The sequence below is a fragment of the Thamnophis elegans genome, chromosome 1, assembly GCF_009769535.1.
Source record: "Thamnophis elegans isolate rThaEle1 chromosome 1, rThaEle1.pri, whole genome shotgun sequence".
Taxonomy (NCBI): domain Eukaryota; kingdom Metazoa; phylum Chordata; class Lepidosauria; order Squamata; family Colubridae; genus Thamnophis; species Thamnophis elegans.
Genome location: NC_045541.1, coordinates 15,842,723 through 15,862,591, shown reverse-complemented (window position 1 = coordinate 15,862,591; position 19,869 = coordinate 15,842,723). Strand labels below are relative to the sequence as shown.

Here is a 19,869-nt window from a genome sequence, read left to right as displayed (position 1 = left end):
TAATTAATGTAAGCCACCCAAAGTTTATATAAAATGGAAGCAATAAATTGAAGGTGCAACCTTGAGAGATAATGAAAGGGGAGGGGATTAAGATTGTTAAACTGTTAGATTCCTGGGAAGTTTATATTAATGTCATTATAGTCCCAGTGACTATAGGGATTGTAGTCTGTAGCCAGTCTATTCCCAGAGCTATTGAAACACGTCATTGGAAGACAATTTCGCTCCAGTTAGAAGATAATAAAAAGAACAGATCTACCAATATCTAAAAATGAGTAAAGTAATAACTAGAAGTCAGCATGGGTTTGTTAAAAACAGATCATGTCAAACCAATCTTATTTAATTCTTCAACATAATGACTAAATTAATAGACTATTGAAATATTGTGGACATAATATACTTAGACGTCAGCAAGGCATTTGACAAAGTAGACCAAAACCTACTTTTTAATAAGCTAGAAAAATGTGGGATAGATAGCATCACCATCAGATGGATTTGTAACTGGCTGACCAATCACATTCAACAAATAGCCCTTAATGGTACTATGTCTACATAGAGGGAAGTAAGCAATGGGGTACCACAAGATTCCATCTTAGGCCCAGTACTCTTCAATATCTTCATAAACAACTTAGATGAGGGAATAGAAGGGGAACTTATCAAATGTGTGGATGATACTAAGCTGGGAGGAACAGCCAACACCCTAGATGATAGGTTCAAGATCCAGATGGAACTTGACAGAGTTGAAAACTGGGCCCTATCTAACAAAAGGAAATTCAATGTATAGAAAAGTAAAGTCTTAACACTTAGGTAAGAAAAACCAAAAGTACATATATAGACTGGATGAAAGCAGGCTTAATAGCAGTAACTGTGACAGGGATCTTGGAGTCTTAGTGGATAACCAAATAAATATGAGCCAGTGTGTGGCAGTAGCCCAAAAAGCCAATTCAATCCTAAATTGCATTAACAAAGAGATGCAATCAAGATCAAGTGAGATACTAATACACTCTATAAAGCCTTAGTAAGATTATACCTAGAATACTGCATCCAGTTTTGGTCACCACACTATAAAAAGATGTTGAGACTCTAGAAAGGTGCAGAGAAGAGCAACCAAAATGATTAGGGGACTGGAGACTAAAACATACAATGAACAGTTGCAGGAACTGGGCGTGGCTAGTCTAGTGAAGAGAAGGACCAGGGGAGACATGATAGCAGTATTCCAATATTTGAGGGGCTGCCACAGAGAGGAGGGGGTCAAGCTATTTTCCAAAGGCCAGACAAGGCCTGACAAGGAATAATGGACGAAAACTGATCAAGGAGAGATTCAACCTAGAAATGAGGAATTTTCTGAGAGTGAGAACAATCAACCAATGGAACAGCTTGCCTTCAGAAGTTGTGGGAGCTCCATCACTGGAAGCTTTCAAGAAGAGACTGGATTGTCATTTGTCAGAAATGGTGCAGAGTCTCCTGCTTGGACAGGGGGTTGGACTTGAAGACCTACAAGGTCCTTTCCAACACTATTAATCTGTTTCTGCACACAAGCTCAAAGAGCATCAAGAATTTCACAGACTGTTTAGTTTCAGGGATTCCAGTTGGTTACCTGTTCTGTCCCCCCTTCTCCGCTCGTTAAACAGACAACAGGCAAACAAACTTAAAAGGAACTCTCTTTATCAGTTCTCGGCTCAAACTGGCTACGAGCCCAAAAATAACATAAATAAAGTCTCAGACTAGATAACAGAATAGCAAAAAAAAACTTTTACAAGCAATGCACTTTTGAATCAGGGTTACAGAAAACAAAGCACTTTTCCAAGTGTATCTTACATAAACCACGACTGATGATCAATCAATGTTGAACGAACCAAGGAACGTTGACTCCTGCAACTAGGGCATGGCACCATCCGTCTTTTTATCCCCAGAATATGCCCCTAATGAGTCCCAGCTGCATAATTAATCTTGCATCCCGAAAAGACTCACAGAAGACTGCTGCTAAGTCACAACAGTTACCAGTGCTGAATTATATAGTTTTGTGCATTTTTCATAAACATAGCAGCTGGTATCAAGAGTCTCTGCAGGTTGGATATTTGTGAACAATGGAAAATTAAGTGAAATTTCCAGTGACGTGAAAGCCAAACCAAGGGCTACAGCAGTATTTCAGTGTTATTTTGAGCCTTAGCCTAACAGGAATGATTAAATGTAGAATTTAAATTCTGGTTGATCCAGTCTCTGAGCCCTATTGCATGTTGCAAATCTCTTTGGATTCCCAGCTGCACTAATTCAACTTCTGATGTGTTGGTGGATATGTGAGAAGGAAAGGAAGAGAATACTGGCATCTTCTTTTCCAACCCATACTCTGCTACAATTCATCAAGCCTTCCAGCAAATTCAAACTGGATTAATCCAGGCAAAACCTTGGGGTGCATTGACAATTAGCTCATCCTATATTTCATCTGTGGGTCCCCCTCAACTCATTGCCTTTTTAATTGCTTCCCATATCCTGAACAGAAACATAACACTATATTCCTTCATCAAAAACCTTGGCTTAACTTGTGAATCCCCCAATTAGAGTCACTGGCTTGATTGAATACTCAGCTCTCAGACTTTCCATAATATGTGTGTATTTATTCATATTTGAACTGTTCTGGATGTTTTTGTTTTTGATTGTGTAATCAAAATCAAATTCTGATTTTATTGTATTTGGCTGAGAAGAGGAGACACATATTTGTTTTTCTTCTGTTCAGTTCTGCTGATCCTTGGAGACTGCCTGGACAAGTCTCCAGGCAGATTTCTAGGCAAGGGTTTTCAGAAGTGATTTGCTATTGTCTCCTTCCTAAGGTCGGGACTAGAAATTAATGGTCTCCTGGTTTCTAGTCTGACACCTTAACCACTATATTCAACTGGTTGTCATATGTTTATCTACAGTGTGTATTAAAATGCTGGTGTAGAAATTTGCAAACATATTTAATGCCTGGTTATTTTTATCACAATAATTACCCGGAAGAAGTATCATTTAACTGCTATTACATTTAAGAAGTAAACATTATACTGACTTTTATCAATATTGCATTACTTAATGTACAAGCTAAGGAAATTCGTCCTTTCCCATGCAAAAGATGGTTACTTTTGGGGAATGGAATGGAATAGAATGAGTGGGAGGTTTTCTAGTCCAACTGCCTGCTCAGGCAGGAAACCCTATATCATTTCAGACAAATAGTTGTCCAATCTCTTCTTAAAAACTTCCAGTGTTGGAAGACCCACAACTTCTGGAGGCATGTCATTCCACTGATTAATTGTTCTAACTGTCAAGAAATTTCTCCTTAATTCTAGGTTGCTTCTCTCCTTGATTAGTTTTGACCCGTTGCTTCTTGTCCTGTCCTCTGGTGCATTGGAGAATAGCTTGACTCCCTCTTCCTTGTGGCAGCCCCTGAAGTATTGGAACACTGCTATCATGTCTCTCCTAGTCCTTCTACTAGACATAAGCAATTCCAGCAACCTTTCTTTATAATAGGATTGAAGATGAGGGTTGCTTTTTCATTTTTATAAAAAGTGAACTTTTCCCTTTTCTTTCTACTTTTGACTCCTTAGAATATTTTTTTTCTCTTTCTGTGATTCCTTTACAGTTGCAGCACATGTAGTCTGATTATGAAAACCTCTTGCTGCAAAGACTTCTATCCTTTCCTGAGTAGAGCAGTGAGGACTTTCTTTGTCATTCCAGGCAATCTTCTCAAATATTTACACCACTACTTTTCAAAAAGGTCTTCCAAAAAGCCAGCCCATGAACCCAGCATCCCATCAACACACGTCATCCTGCCGTACAGTCTTTTTAAAATTAGTTTTGCATTTTAATTGTATCAAAGTGCTGCTTTTTGCCCAGTAGTTGAAATCAGACCAGATACTTTACATATACTTAAGAAAATATGAACATTTTGAGAATTCAAACCATCCTATATCTTAGGCCTAAAATAACACTATAAAATGTGAACTTGTTCTTAAAATGTTTATGGATTAGGGCCGTGATGGCGAACCTATGGCACACATGCCACAGGTGGCATGCAGAGCCGTATTTGGTGGCATGCCAGCTGTCGGCCCTGGGGTGCATGCACGTGCTGGCCAGCTGATTTTTCACATTTCTGGAGGCCCAGGGGAGGCCATTTTCACCCTCCCCAGGCTTCAGGAATACCTGGAGGTTGAGGAAGGCGAAAAATGGCCGCAACGGACTAACTGAAGTTTGTTTCGGAACATCTGGTTGGCCCGTTTTTTGTCCTCCTCAAGCTTCAGGAAAGCCTCCAGAAGCTCAGGAGGGCAAAAACAGCCTTTCCCACTCCGCCCCCCCGGAGGCCCTCCAGAAGCCAGAAACAGATCATTCCCGAACTTCTGGTTAAGTCATTGGGGCTGTTTTTCGCCCTCCCCAGGCTTCAGGAAAGCATCTGGAAGCTTGGGATGGCAAAAAACAGCCCCAAACATGACAACCAGAAGTTCAGGAACAAACTTCTGGTTGGGCTGTTGGGGCTGTTTATTGCCCTTCCCAGGCTTTAGGAAAGCCTCCAGAGGCTGGGAGGGCAAAAACGGCCTCACCCCCCCCAGAGGCCCTCCAGAAGCCAGAAACAGATCATTCCTGAACTTCTGGTTGGGCTTTTGAGGCCATCTTTTGCCCTCCACAGCCTCCAGAGGCTTTCCTGAATCCCGGGGAGGGTGAAAAATGTCTCCAATGGGGCAAATGGAAGTTCGGAAACAATCTGTTTCCAGCTTCCAGGAGGGCAACAGAGGCTGTTTTCGCCCTCCCCAGGCTTCAGGAAAGCCTCTGGATCCTGGGAAGGGGTCACAGGCATATGTGTGGGGAGGGGGGAGTCGCATTCACATGTGCAGTTGGGGCAGGAAGATTGAGTGGGCGTGCGTGCAGTTTTGAGACGCTGTAAGAAAAAGGTTCACCGTCACTGGATTAGGGTTTTGCTACTATATATTACTGTATTAGGGTAGGCAGATTAAGTTGCAGGAATAAATGTAGTTATTACACTTCCACCCTTACTAGACAGATATAAAAATAAAGCTCACAAAACGTAAAACTAAGTTACTTCTTAAAGTTTATGTTAAGGCCTTTAATGTGGAATGAAAATTACTTGTTTATGTAAAAATAAGTATTTTTCACAAAATGACATATAATATGAGCTCTGCCCATGTTAACCCAACCTAAAAGTGGGTACCTGATCTAACCCCCTGGAGAACTCAATTTGATAAGCGTATATTTTCCTGGAAAGTCAGTAAGAGATGTGAATTTTTATATTAGTGAAATTCATTTTTTCTCTAAATGAAGAAGAAGGCATGCAATTTGTTCCACTGGTGAGCTGCAACATGCTTAAATAATTTCAAAAATGGGCTGAGAGAAATGGAGATTCATTCATTTATTCATTTGCAATTAGAAGTTGGCTATCCTTGGCAAATATTGAATGAATAACCAGAGAAAGACACTACCAAGGGAAGAGATCATAGCAAAGGACAAAAAGTTGATACAGTCAGAAGTAATTGGAACAGAATGAACAGGAGAGAAAGATGTCAGGAAAAGAAAATTCAAGTTGAATAAGTAATGATTCACGTTACACAATGATTCAAGTTCATTACATTATACTGAACATCGCACCAAAGAATTGAGGTCTTTGAATTATGGTTCTGGAGAAGACTCCTGCGAGTCCCGTGGACTGCAAGGCAATCAAACTGGTCAGTCCTAGAAGAGATCAACCCTGACTGCTCTTTAGAAGTCCAGATCCTGAAGATGAAACTCAAATGCTTTGGCTACCTAATGAGAAGGAAGAACTCTCTGGGGAAGAGCCTAACGCTGGGAAAGATTGAGGGCAAAAGAAGAAGGCAACAACAGAGAATGAAGTGGCTGGATGGAGTCACCGAAGCAGCAGGCATGAGCTTATTTGAACTCCAGAGGATGGTAGAGGACAGGAAGGCCTGGAGGAATGTGGTCCATGGGGTCGCAATGGGTTGGACATGACTTCGCAACTAACAACATCGTATTGCTTATGCAGTATTTTACAATAACACTATTTCAGTATTAAATGCAAAATTGACTTAAGGGCAAACCTTGGGAATGAAACCTATTCTTAAACTGGGAATTACCTAAATATAAGTTGATTTTAATTCTTCATAATTTCCTGTGCATTATTTAATAGTAAAATAAAGCATATGTTTATAATCAGTTTTTTCTGCCTTTTTAAATACAGTTTAGATCACCCTTTTAAAATAACATAAAATTGTAAATAAATCTAATTTCTACTATTTACTACTGATGTTCATGATAATATAATGCTAAGGCTTACACTTGGCTCAAAGGATTTGACTGAAATTTCATGTATTGGATGTATATCTAAGAATATAAGTGGATTAGAAGAAGCTGATTTAAAATGTTTTCAGCCCCATGGGATTTGAAGATTAATTTGGATGAGGCTGGGCCATTTTTCAGAAACTTGTTTTTCTGGAGGAAGAGAAAAGACATGGAAAAGTAACAGATTAGATCACACACATAGCTTTCATCAGTCTAACATTACCATTGAGAAAAATGTAGCAGATTTATGATTTGTGCATGTGTGCATGAACTGAGGTATATGTGCACACACAAAAAATTATTCTATTGTAAAATGGCTTGTTTTGGGTGGTAAACAATGCTTATCCTTTATGTAGAAAGAAAATCAGTTTTTCATGCTATATTTGGCAGATTGCCTACCAAGAGTTATTCAGTTTCTCTAAAGGGTTTAGAAACTACTCTAAAAGTTGAAGCATTTGTTTAATATTTATTTTTTTCAATTTACATTGTAAATCAATATGTTGCCTAATGAATCTGAATCTTTTCCCAAGACTCAAGTGCAAATGGAAGGCAGTCCCTTAATCATTTCAGCGAAGAGTTTTGATACATTGATGGATGTTGTTGTTGTTACTTGTGAAGTCTTGTGTGACCCATCATGACCCCATGGATAACGTTCCTCCAGGCCTTCCTGTCTTCTACCATCCTCTGGAGTAAATTTAAGCTCATGCCTACTGCTTCAGTGACTCCATCACCTTCTTCTGTCATCCCATTTTTCTTCTGTCCTCAATCTTTGCCATCATGAGGCTCTTCTCCAGTGAGTCTTTCCTTCTCATTAGGTGGCCAAAGTATTTGAGATTCATCTTCAGGATCTGGCCTTCTAAAGAGCAGTCAGGGTTGATCTCCTCTAGGACTGATCGATTTGATCGCCTTGTAGTCCAAGGGATTCACAGGAGTCTTCTCCAGCACCATAGTACAAAGGCCTTGATTCTTTAGTGCTCAGCCTTTCTTATGGTCCAACTTTCATAGCCATACATTGCATCTGGGAAAACCATACATTGGTGGATGTACACTTGTAAAATACGTATTTGTCACACTATGTTCAGGCAATAGAAAAACTGATGGTTGCTGAAACCAACTCAAGAAAAGTCTTTGAAAACCATACCTCAGATGCCAACCTAGTTAATGCTTTCAAATCATCTTTGAAACCTACAAGTTATTCTTATGCCCTACAAGTACAGTGCCACTTTAGGGCAGAACAAAGCTAGAAGAATATAATATAACATGTACCATGTTATGTACCCTGTACATAATAATATAACATGTACCAATAATATAACATCTATCTATAACATAGATGTGCAAAAATTATATAAATTTAGGCAAATATCAGTGATATCAGAGACACTTTTGTCTAGAGAGTCACTTTTGTCTAAACTTCCATAATTTTTGCACATCTGTTGTAGATGCATGGTACATCAAATGATTTCAGTCTGTATTTTGAAGTTCTGGGAACATATATTTGGGGTGATAATGCCTCCTTAGTTCCAAAATATTAATGGTTCAGTGGTTCTAAATAGTAACCAAAACTAGTTAAAACTGTATGTATAAATAGGACAGTGCATTTAAGGAAATGACTTAAGGAAATAATATATTCTAAATGAACTAGGAAACAATTCAGATAATCCTCAATTTACTGCCACAATTGGGACCAAAATCTTAGTCATTGGGCAAAGTAGTCATTAAGTGAACTATCATGTGGCTGCCCATGTGACTCTTTCATTCAACAACCACAATCCCAGCATTCCCGGTTGTGGTCTTTAAGCAATTATGTGAGTTATTTAGCAGATGGAGTCCTAGGTAAGGAGCATGAGGTTCCTTGGAATGGGAGAGACTCTGAAAAGTTCTACTCAGGAGCTGAAAAGTCCTGCCTTCTGAAATCCAAGTAGGATTTTTATTCCATGAGCAAAGAGAGACTCATGTGCAGCCTGCACCAGGGTTCCCATGGCTTCCATCTCTCCCCCCGCCACTCCTGATGGACCCTTACCTTACTGGGCTGACTCTCTGCTTGAATGTTGACTCCCTCTTGTCTCAGGGGGTTGGCCAAAAAAACTGACTACTGAAAGTTCCCCTCCATGCATGGAAAGGTACTTCTTCAGTGTGTGTGTGTGCAGGAATGGAATCCATTTCTTTACCCTTCAAAGGAGATCATGTCTCCTTTACGCACAGAAGGGAACTCCCTTGGTAGGGTGCAGAAACAGCCAGCATCTTTGGGATTTCAGCTCCTTTTCTACACCCCACAAAAGACCTATCACCCCTCAAGACACAGCTCTTTCATCCAACCCCCAGAGACGAAACGGAGTTCTCTAGGCAGTTGATAGCAACTCGCAACCTTCCCTTTCGGTTTCCCTATTTTCCAGCTTCTGGGTAAGCTGGCAGAGAAGATCAGAAATGAAAAGCACATGATGATGGGGTGCTTGGTAACCAGTCACCTGCAAGCAGGTTGTGAGGGTCCCAGATCACGTTCATGAGATAAAAAAATAGTGGTGCAACATTTTGCAATTGTCAGAAGTTTTGCCGGCTTTAAAGCATCCTTTCCAAGACTGTCATAATTCCAGATTTTTATTAAACATATAGTCATAAATTGAAGACTTCCTGTATATCACAGAAGTATTCAGAAACTTTGTTTGTTCTCTTCTTACTGTCTGCGGGTACTTCTATTTCTTGTAGAAAAGCCAGGTTCCTATTGTTGCCTGTAATAGTAAATACTGGAATTTTATGTTTATACTAGCACAAAAATATTACTCCAGAAACACATTGGTTACAAGGACTGAGAGTTTTCTCCAAGGTGGATTTAACCAGCCTGTTTAAAGTACGTGGCATAAAGTACTGGATTATATTAAACTGTCTTATAAATGCTAAATAAAAGTTTGTTTATTGTTTTATTGGGTTGTTATACATTTTATTTAATGAATAAATAAAATAAATAGATTCTCCCATCGAGTAGGGGAAAAGTGATCTTTTTTCTCTCCTGCTCCTCCCTTGCAAAGAATTGTTGATTATCTGAATAACATGAACAGTCACAAAGAGAGAGCAGAAGGAGAATGAATCAAAATCTATCAATCCAATGTCTTTCACCAGAAGCAGTCTTCACTATAATCAGAAAATGAAAAGATTCCTTATACACACAGCAAAGCACCATTGGATAAAATCTACAGCTCTCTATAGCAATATGTGGGACCCGCAAAGAAAAATCCTAAAGACAAATAACGTCTAATCAAAATATAATACATCTTCATCCCCACATGGTAACAGGGAAGTTGTATGCACCTTATGTGTTCCATTATTATACAGATATTATAGATCCTACATAAGTCTTGTCTTATTATGAAATTTATAACTGGATGTTTTGCAAAGTATTTTGAAAAACAATTTAGGTGATTTCCTATCTTGCGTTTTAGATTTCAGTGGGCTTTGATTTTCTGCTGCGCATTTCTTTCTTGCTTTGGGCCCATCGTTATTCAAGATGCTATTTGAGAATAAGGGGGAAAATAAACACCAAATGTAATAATATAATCAGAGAGAGAAAGATTGCAGAAAAATGTAATTTAGCCGAACCCAGGATTTATGTAGTAATGTGATCTTGAAATATTAAGCATTAATAAATGGATTCCTATTTTCATTGACATTAATGTGTAAGTCTCCAGATTACAGCGTCCATTCAGAATCGGAGAATGGGAGTCAGGTGACATATCATTGTAATATATTATGATTGATTGCCCAGGCAGCTTGATGTTTAGGCTGAATTTGACATTTTTATCCACTTATTGAGTCTAACCCTTCCCAAGAACTTCCCGTGATGCTGTTAAATATATTGTTGCTGTTCCAAGTAAAGCTGCCTTTTGAAAATGACTGATGGTGATTTCATCAATGCCAATGATTTTCAAGTATTATTATTTCAACTTAATAATATTTTTCTAGCATTGAGAACAATTACCCTATCAGACTGTCAAAATATTAATGGCACTATTACAGAATATGGAATTAATAAAAGAAGATATCACTGGATTTCAGCCTTGATCCTGATTTATAATCTTTTGCCCTAATAAAGAGCATCTCTGTCTTAATTCAAAACACGTTTATACTCTCTTTTGCAACTTTTTTTATTTTTAAAACTCATTTCATTCAGGAAACCCAGGACAGGTTCAAAATGTGAAATATTTTAATTGTTGTTTGTGCATGTTTCATAAACCTTGGGCTACAAATGCTATTTATTTAGTCTCAGACTTCTGTTTCCAATGTGCCTTTATTGGATAATGTTGCCTTTTCCTTTCTGCATGCACTGTTTCTTTGTTTAGTATTCTGAAATATTGCCCTACTTTATTTTCCTTATTGTAGGCAGACAGTGTTACACCAAAATCTCCTTCCACCGATATATTTGATATGGTTCCATTTTCTCCCATCTCCCCAAAGCCATCAACACCTACTCGCAATGGTACCCAGCCTCCACCAGTGCCCAGTAGATCTTCAGAGATCAGTAAGTTCTGGAATGCTTTGATGTAACCTAAAGAAATATATGTTTACTGTGTAGTCTTTGCCTAAACCAGGGGTCAGCAACCTTAAACACTCAAAGAACCACAAAGGTCCTAACCAGAAGCTCCCCATTCAATTCTGGAGCCAGACAGAAGTCCAGTTCTGTCTGCCCCATGCCAATTCAGCGAAGCAGTAGAAGTGATGTGCCAGTGCCTGGAGGCTGTTAGGGTCTGGATGGGAGCAAACAAGTTGGCACTCAATCCAGACAAGACCGAGTGGCTTCTGATGTTCCCTCCCAAAGATTGGCCAATTATTCCATCTCCCAGGCTGGGGGGTGAAATTATACGCCCCTCAGAGAGGGTCTGCAATTTGGGAGTCCTCCTGGATCTCCAGCTGATTTTAGAACACCATTTGTCGGCTGTGACCAGGGGAACCTTTGCCCAGGTTCGCCTGGTGCACCAATTGCGACCCTACCTGGATCGGGAGGCCCTTCAGACAGTCTCTCACGCCCTTGTGACCTCAAGACTGGATTGCTATAACGCGCTCTACATGGGGCTGCCCTTGAAGAGTGTTCGAAGACTTCAGTTAGTCCAGAACGCAGCCGCGCGAGCGATTGTGGGTGTTCCTAGGTACACCCACGTCACACCTATTCTCCGTGAGCTGCACTGGCTACCCATTAGTCTCCGGACCCCCTTCAAGGTGCTGATCGTTACCTATAAAGCCCTACATGGCATCGGACCTGGGTACCTGAGAGACCGTCTCCTGCCGATTACCTCCCATAAACCGATTAGATCTCACAGGTTAGGTCTCCTCCGGATTCCATCTGCCAGCCAATGTCGGCTGGTGACTCCCCGGGGGAGAGCCTTCTCTGCTGCAGCTCCAGCCCTCTGGAATGACCTCCCCGTGGAGATCCGGACCCTTACTACCCTCCCGGCCTTCCGCAAAGCCACCAAGTCCTGGCTGCTCCAGCAGGCCAGGGGGCTTGTGAAACATCCAGCCCCACAGAAACTGTGAATGTTGCGTATTTTAAAGTGTTGTTTTTGTCTATTTATCCCCCTTCCCTTGTTTATTGTGAGCCGCCCAAAGTCCTTCAAGAGTGGGCAGCATACAAGACAAACAAACAAACAAACAAACAGTTCCTCCACCATAGAGTCTCCTCCTAGCGCGGTGTCCTTTTTCCTCTAACTGTCCTAGCTGAAAGCCCTATTAATTATGGAGCCAACTGGAAAACCCACCCATTGCCATAGAGTCTCCTCCTGGCACGCCGTGCTTTCACCCCCAACGGGGAGCTCCTCTCAAAATTGTGGCAAAGGGAGCCACAGCAGAGGGATGAAAGAGCCACATGCGGCTCCAGAGCCATGGGTTGCTGACCCATGGCCTAAATCAACCAGTTAGCCAATGCAGACTTGCTTGCTAGAACATCTTGCTAATGTTGCGTCCTGGATATGCATTTCAGAGAAAAAACAAGGAAATGAAAATTAAATCAGTCCCAGGATCAAAGGCAGTACTCTAAAATTACAAGCTCTGAAGACCTTTCCACAGTTTGCCCTTTCAGAATACAGCATGTTGCTCAGTGCAGAGTTGAGTTTTGGGGGGCATTTTGCCAGTTGTTTATATGTGCTCCTCCCATCGTTTTCTCTTGACTATTTATGTTTTATTCTTTCTAGAGAGAGACCTTTTTGGAGCAGAACCTTTTGATCCATTCAGCTGTGGAGCAGGAGATTTCCCTCCAGACATTCAATCTAAGCTAGATGAGATGCAGGTAATTCCAAATTGTGTAAATATGAGGTGTGAATGCTGGGGAAATGTGGTAGATTTAAGCCAGAAAAAAATTACCCAACCCCCCCCTTCAATCTATATGTTCTACGTACATACATTTTATAGTCTTTTTATAAAAGAGGGAATATAATCAAAACAATAAAATGTTCCTTACGTATTTTAGTGCTAAATTTAATTATCTGTTAAATATATGCAATAATTCTATATATTTCTATATTACCTATACACACTTTTATTGTGCTTTTATGATAGAAGGAATACAACAGAAGCACCATAAAATATTCCTTATGTATTTTCCAGTGCTAAATGCAATTACCTGTTAAATGTATTTTATACTTCTGTACTTTGTATTGATATTGCTAGCAATAATTCTAGTATTTCTTCTTTATGCTTTCATGGATATCCAGCGTCAGCGATGGTTTGTATATTATTTTCTCCATACGTTTCAATTCATTTCTACTAAATTACATCATGTTATACATTTTGTTACAAATGATGGCATTTGTAATATGTGAGCTGGTATTGAAGTGTGTGTATATATATATATATATATATATATATATATATATATATATATGTATATGTATATGTATATGTATATGTATATGTATATGTATATGTATATGTATATGTATATGTATATGTATATGTATATGTATGTGTGTGTGTGTGTGTGTGTGTGTGTATATATTAATGTTGTTAACATTTTGGATGAAATCACTGAGAGTAAAACTGGGAAATGTCTTGCTCACTTCCTTTTCTTAATATTAACTTTTTCCTTGACTAAATAAATAGCCTCTTGAGACCCAATTTAAAAACTTACATGAAATTTACTTGTGTAAAGGACCACTGTGCAAATCTCAGGTATAATGTACTTTTTACTTACCAATATAATATCATTTATAGAAGGCATATACTATGTGTTCTTTCCTGGGAAATATACAATATAAGCTGATAGCCAAATATAACAATACATCTAAAAAGATGTATATTTAGGATATACATCTTTCCCTTTCATTGTGTAAATAATATTTTTGTGCTCTTTAGCTCTGGGTAGTATTTCAGTTGTAAAAGAATAGGACTGTCTTTCAAAATAAGACCTGTCCATGATACCTTTCCTTCGTCTGTGTGTGTGTGTGTGTGTGTGTGTGTGTGTGTGTGTGTTTTGACCTAAATGAATTGTTCCTGAAGCATATTTATTGAATGATTTGTAACTTGAAAATTACTTTGCAAAGAACTCCTTGGCTAATTTCAGTGTAGGACACTTTGCCATATTATAGCATTGAGCAGAGGTATCTGAGAGGTTGCTTCTCTTCAGTTGGTTCTGCCCACCCAGTACATTCCAACATGGTGGGTGCATTCCTGGTCCCCTTGATTAAACTTTGTTACCTGTTGGGACACCAAGGAAGTGGGCCAGCATATCCTCTCCTAGGATTCCAGAAAGCTGTGAAAACAACTTTAAACCCAAACCTGGAGTTGATGGGTTATTGTTTGTCTAAGGCCTCTATTGATTTTTGTTGTTTTTAAGATTTTTTCAGTATGGGCTTCCATTTGGTTTAATGTGTTTTTCTGTTTTAATGCTGTTTGTTTTTTTCTAGTTTTGTACACTTCTCAGAACCCATGTTAAAATAGAGGTGCATTTTTCTTCAAGTTCATAAGGAGGTCTAAAAAACAGAGGAGCAAATTAATTGAGCATTAGAGAGGTATTTCGCTCCTGCAAGCAGTTATCCTTGATGATCTATAAGGTCCTTTCCAACCAGTGGTGGGTTCCGGATCACGTTGCAACCGGTATGCTGCAACGGGACCCGGCATCCACCACATGCATGTGAGTGCATGCGTACTTAGCCCCGCGATGCTCTAGCTGCTCGGTGGAGCGTTGCGCAGGTGCCATACGCTATGTACGTGAAAGCCCCAATTGGCTCAAATACAGGTAATGAAGGCGGCCGGGCAGCTGGGCCCTCGGGAGCACAGTACCGGAACGGTACCTGGTGCTTCCAGCAGGCACCGGTATGCTCATACAGGGGCGTGCCGGTCTTATCCCACCACTGTTTCCAATTCTGTTAATCTGTCTGATCTGTCTGATATCATATAAGCATTTTCAAAGGATACCTAGCTGAACCAATAGTTGGAAAACTGTGACATATCCATCTATGATCTCACTTGAATACAGGGTATTAGAAATGAGGTAGGAAAGGTACTGGCAATGGGGATAGTTTTCATGGCACGTATGAATACGAGATGGCAGGACAGCCCTTCAACTCATCAATGAAGTAGCAAAATGTAGACATGCAGCTTTGAAAATTTGTTTCATTCAGAAACATCACTTTGAAGATTTGCGCTATGTGTGTTATATGTATACATATATTATTTGGGACATGTGCCATTTTTATCTCGTATGTCAATAGATGTCAATAAATAAATACAAAATAAATAAATAAATAAATAAATAAATAAATAAATATTCAATATATATATATATATACTTTTCCAGAATTTGGATAGGTAGATGACGTAGGGTTAGTTAATACGAAAAGACTTTTCTTTCTGTTGTAAGTAATATCCATTGCATACAGCATGTGATATGACAGCATTTCCCATGTGCTTCTGCCTCTTAGCCTGGATAAATAGGAATGGAAAAATACATAGCAAGTTACATGATTCACCATTCTCCAATATATTAAAAATTAACCACATTACTAATTGCGTAGACATTTGCAGAGTTGTTATCCAACCCATCGCCAGCCATAGGAGTGGTGCATTAGAATATGATTAGCAATAAAGAACAACATAAAGAAGCAAATCATATACAGTACAAAAAAGTCTGTCTTATAGACGAAGATCTACATATCTTGATGCAATATAATGGTCAAGTAATCTATTATAAGGATAGATTCCAATTTCTTAAAAGCTTTGGAACAATCTAATCTGGCTTGAAATAACCATCATGAAGTCAAAATGTGTCTGTAGGGATCTCCTTTCTCTCCAAATGTGTTGTACAAAGTATGAGACATAAGTAATCATCTATCCAATAACCAGAAGAAACATATGTGTAAACCAGAACATTGCAAATGTTTTAGGTCCGATATTACATGAGATTATTATTATTATTTTTAAAAACTGAGATATGGTGTCTTACTTTATTCTTTGTTCTTTCTTTGTTCCAGGAGGGGTTCAAAATGGGACTGACTCTGGAAGGCACAGTGTTTTGCCTTGATCCTCTAGACAGCAAGTGCTGATTGTCAGGAATAGACATTTAAAAATATATTATCTTTCTTGATTTCTTTTTACAAAAATTTAAAATGTATTAACAATGTTATTGATGTGCCAAAAATGTTTCTCAACATATTATCTTCTGTGAGATTTGCTTCTTCAAAACTCCAGATAAGTTGCAGTATTATTCCTGTAAAATGAAAATTTACTCGTACAGAAAGCTAAAATGAAGTGACACTGCTGTTTGTTTTTTGTCTTCCATATTTTGCAAGTCATTCTTTGTATCTTTTGGCAACTCACTTGTACAGCATGGGAACCCATCGTATCCTGTGAGAAGTCTTTTTAAACTTTCTTGCACACCACTTTCAGATAACAAACAAGCATATGGAACTACAATTGAAAAGAACAACTTTGAAAATGATACCCCCACAATTGCTTTCTTAATTCCACACAAATAATGTTGCCAATATACAATAAGGTTGTAAACCATCCAGAGTTGCTTCACAGCGAAATGGGCAGCAAACAAATTTAATAAATAATTAAAAGATGTAAGTACTTACACATTCCTGTAAACAATTACAGTGAGACTGAAAACCATAACTCCAGTGTATACAATCTGAATTTATATAGCATAGCTTCCTAATAAATTGTTATTAAGGACCACAAATTAAGCTAGGTTTCTAATGAACTGTAGTGCCCCTAATTTATGTTAATTTTGTGAGTGCACAGCATTTCTGACTTAGAAATAAATGTTAAAGGCAGCCTCTATTCTTTTCAGGTGCATCATATTTAACATGCATCTACTAAATGAAATAGATTAATATTTTTACAATTGCAATATCTAATCTCTAACAATGTCAAATATTAATATACCAATTATTTTATATTATTTTGTAATTTGAAAAGCACTCCCTAAAGAGGTATAAAACTTTGATTAGATTTTTCACATTCCAGAGGATACTTGGAAATGTATACACAAGAGGTGAATGTTTCAGTAACCGTCATACAATAACTGGCTATTTTGAACACACACAAACACATCCATGTGTATATAGAAACATTCCCAATGTTACACACTAGTTTTAGAATGGAGGCCCAACATGGTATTTCTCAACATAGTTATTTGAAAATCCTACTGCGAAAGTTAGTTAAAAGTGTGCATGCTAAAGGCACTGCTTGTGGTGCATGTTAAATTGCTGTGTACATGGCAACTTCTCACTTTAATTGCAAAGATCCCATTACAATACTGATGGCATTCAAAAATGCCACAGGTATTTTGGAAAGTGATCTGAGGCCATTGATGCAATTGTACTGTTCAGATTTAATCTGCCTAGGATTGTCACCTGATAATCCTGTTCAAACCACTTGGAACATAAGGGTGAGAAATGGATAAATAATTTCATTTTGCATCCTAGTGCAAAAATGACAACTGAATATCACACAAGGAATCAAAATAAAAGAATTTAAGGTAGGTTCTTCATGAAGGAAGATTATATGTTTCTGCAAGGGAGCTTATTACCGAGATAATGTACTACTTTGTCTCTGCATAGCAATAAATGAAATTTTGGTTGTGCATTTCTTTGTATTCATAAATTAAGCTACTTGTTCATTTTTTTTTCCATTTTTACCAAAAGTGTATTCAACATGTACAAAAAATTGTTTACCTCTCTGGGAAAGTTTTTCTCTCCTGTAAGGAGCCATTCACTGTAAAGAAGACGGGGGGAGGGGGTGCTTTTTATATATAAAGAAAGATAAAGAGAAGTGCTCAGGAGAAATGGAAAAGAAACATGAGAAATTATTTTGCTCACTTTATTTTTCAGGGGAAAAAACCCTAATGGTCCGGTACTTGGTTTGCAAAAGAATAGTTTTTTATGTTATATTGCAAGGTTTACATGTGTATTCACGACATAAAAAGAAAACATTTATGCAATGGTATTTACCTTTTAAAACTTTGTTCCAATCTTACAAAATACTTAAGCAAATGCCTAGATAAGCTGGAATTCTTTACATGCTTAAAATTAGACAGCTGTATAGCTGTATAGCCTTACTGAGTCTTTCCTATTATACTCTGATTTGTGTTAAGTCTTCCTTTATTATTTGGTTTTCTTTTGTATTTGCATGTATATCTATATCTATACTCTGAATCCAAAGAGGATGGAATGCATTTCTACAATGCTTCTGATTGCCTGCTTCCCTTCTGGCTACAGATCCTCTCATCATATTAAATGCCAATCCAGAAGGCTCCATTATTTTATGGGATGATGGGTGGGATGAGAAGAAACACAGCCATTGGGAATAAGAGAAAATAGAAAATGACTCTTTGGATGTGTCTGTCAGTATAGATATATATGAGATCACTAATGAGTAGAATAGGCTCTGTATCATAGAGATACACATCTATAATTTTGTTCATCAAATAGTATTTTGCAGTTTGTACAAGGATGTTTAGTAGCCATATTAATGGCTTTTTTAAACAAATAGAATTTGTATTTTTTATCATGAAGAAAGCTTTATGTAATAAGCATATATTTAGGGGCCATTTACAATGGATGTAGGAGAACATTCAGAAAATATTTGCACATTTTAAATCATACTTTAACTGATGTTTATGGACATTGATTTGCAAATTGCTAAATGTAATCTAATTGATTAAAACCAGTCCAACAATATCTAAATCAATGCAGCAAGAAATTACATTTTTAATGAAAACAGTTTAGTGCTTTGGTTGAAATTTGTATTTCTATGTAATCCCAACTGTCTGTTTTATTTTGCTTCAAATAAATGGTTTAATTAAACTTGCACCGTTGAATGGAATCTTTATTTAATATAAAGGCTGGGAGGGGGGCTGGTATGTAAAGAGCCAGCATGAAGCTAAAGGTTAAGTTACTAAGACAGAGTAGGGAGATCCAAGTTCTTCTCTTCTCTTAAGCATGGCAGCCATGTTGAACCAGTTACTCCCTGTCAGCCCAGATTATCAGGTTCTTTGACAAGATGGCTGAAAAACAACACTCCCTAATCATGCATTGGTAGCTTGGCTGTGACGCCAAAGGAAGCACAATGCAAAACAAGGGGACACTCCAAGCAAAAGAATACACTAGAAAAAACAATAACCCATGGGGAGGTTGTGGTATTATCAACAGGTTGTTTAAATTAATATGCATACATAATGTAATCATACATAAAGTACATTAAAATAAAGTGAAGTTCAATATTTATGCATGTGTGTTTATTTTTAAGTTCTTTGGGGCTATGCATAAACGATAGTAAAAAATATATGTACAGATTTATGTAAGGTCTGTATTTACACTTAATCAAAGGGGAGGGGGGAAGGAAGAGTTGCCGCCTCAGCAACATATTTTTTTCACACTTGGAATAATTACTGCAAAGTAATGTATTTCACCTAGCATATTTCAGATTATTAGTTTCTTTTATTGCAAAATGTGGTTTCTTTTTTACATAATTCCCCTGGAATGTGGGAAAAAAAAAGATGGGATGTTCACTCTCACACTTATTGATATGCCCAAATGATTCTGTCATCCATGTGGAAAGAACTCTGTCAGGATTCTTTTTCTGCCCTAGCAGACATGAAGGCGGCACCATAATGACCAGACATCTTTAGACAAGGTGCAATCCCACCCTAAGAACAGCTACAATTTTGCATTTGGAAATTGGGCAGAAGCATCTCCAAATCAGGGTAGAAGATGAGCAGGTTGAGCCTGAGGGAGGGGTCAAATGAGTCATGAGCCTCTACATCCACAGGAGATGTAAGCCCATCGTGAATGTCTTTCTATTCTTAACTCCCGCTAATTTTCCTCGGCTGTTAGTAGTTCAGATTCTTGTAGAGAGCTTAAGCTTACAATAAATGTTTACACATACCGTATTTATCGGCGTATAACACGCACCGGCGTATAACACGCACCCCCCATTTTAACACAAAAATTTGAGTAAAAATTTTTTTCATTAAAAATAAATGACTTGGAAGCTCGGAACTTAATGTTGGATTAAAATTTATAACATTAGAACATGAATTATAACATTAACTCCTCTTAAAAGGCA

General features: G+C 38.1%; 1 protein-coding gene across 2 annotated transcripts in view; it reads left to right on the top strand.

Annotated features, from left to right (window-relative positions):
* The window catches only part of GULP1 (GULP PTB domain containing engulfment adaptor 1), a 72,242-nt gene extending 53,934 nt beyond the window's left edge, over positions 1-18,308 (top strand). For both annotated transcript variants that reach the window (XM_032236655.1, XM_032236650.1), the window contains 3 exons: positions 10,690-10,828; positions 12,492-12,586; positions 15,768-18,308. In XM_032236655.1, coding sequence (XP_032092546.1) covers positions 10,690-10,828; positions 12,492-12,586; positions 15,768-15,839 — 306 coding nt within the window. In that variant the 3' untranslated portion in view covers positions 15,840-18,308. The remainder of the gene's footprint in view (positions 1-10,689; positions 10,829-12,491; positions 12,587-15,767) is intronic.
* Positions 18,309-19,869: the final 1,561 nt, after the last annotated feature.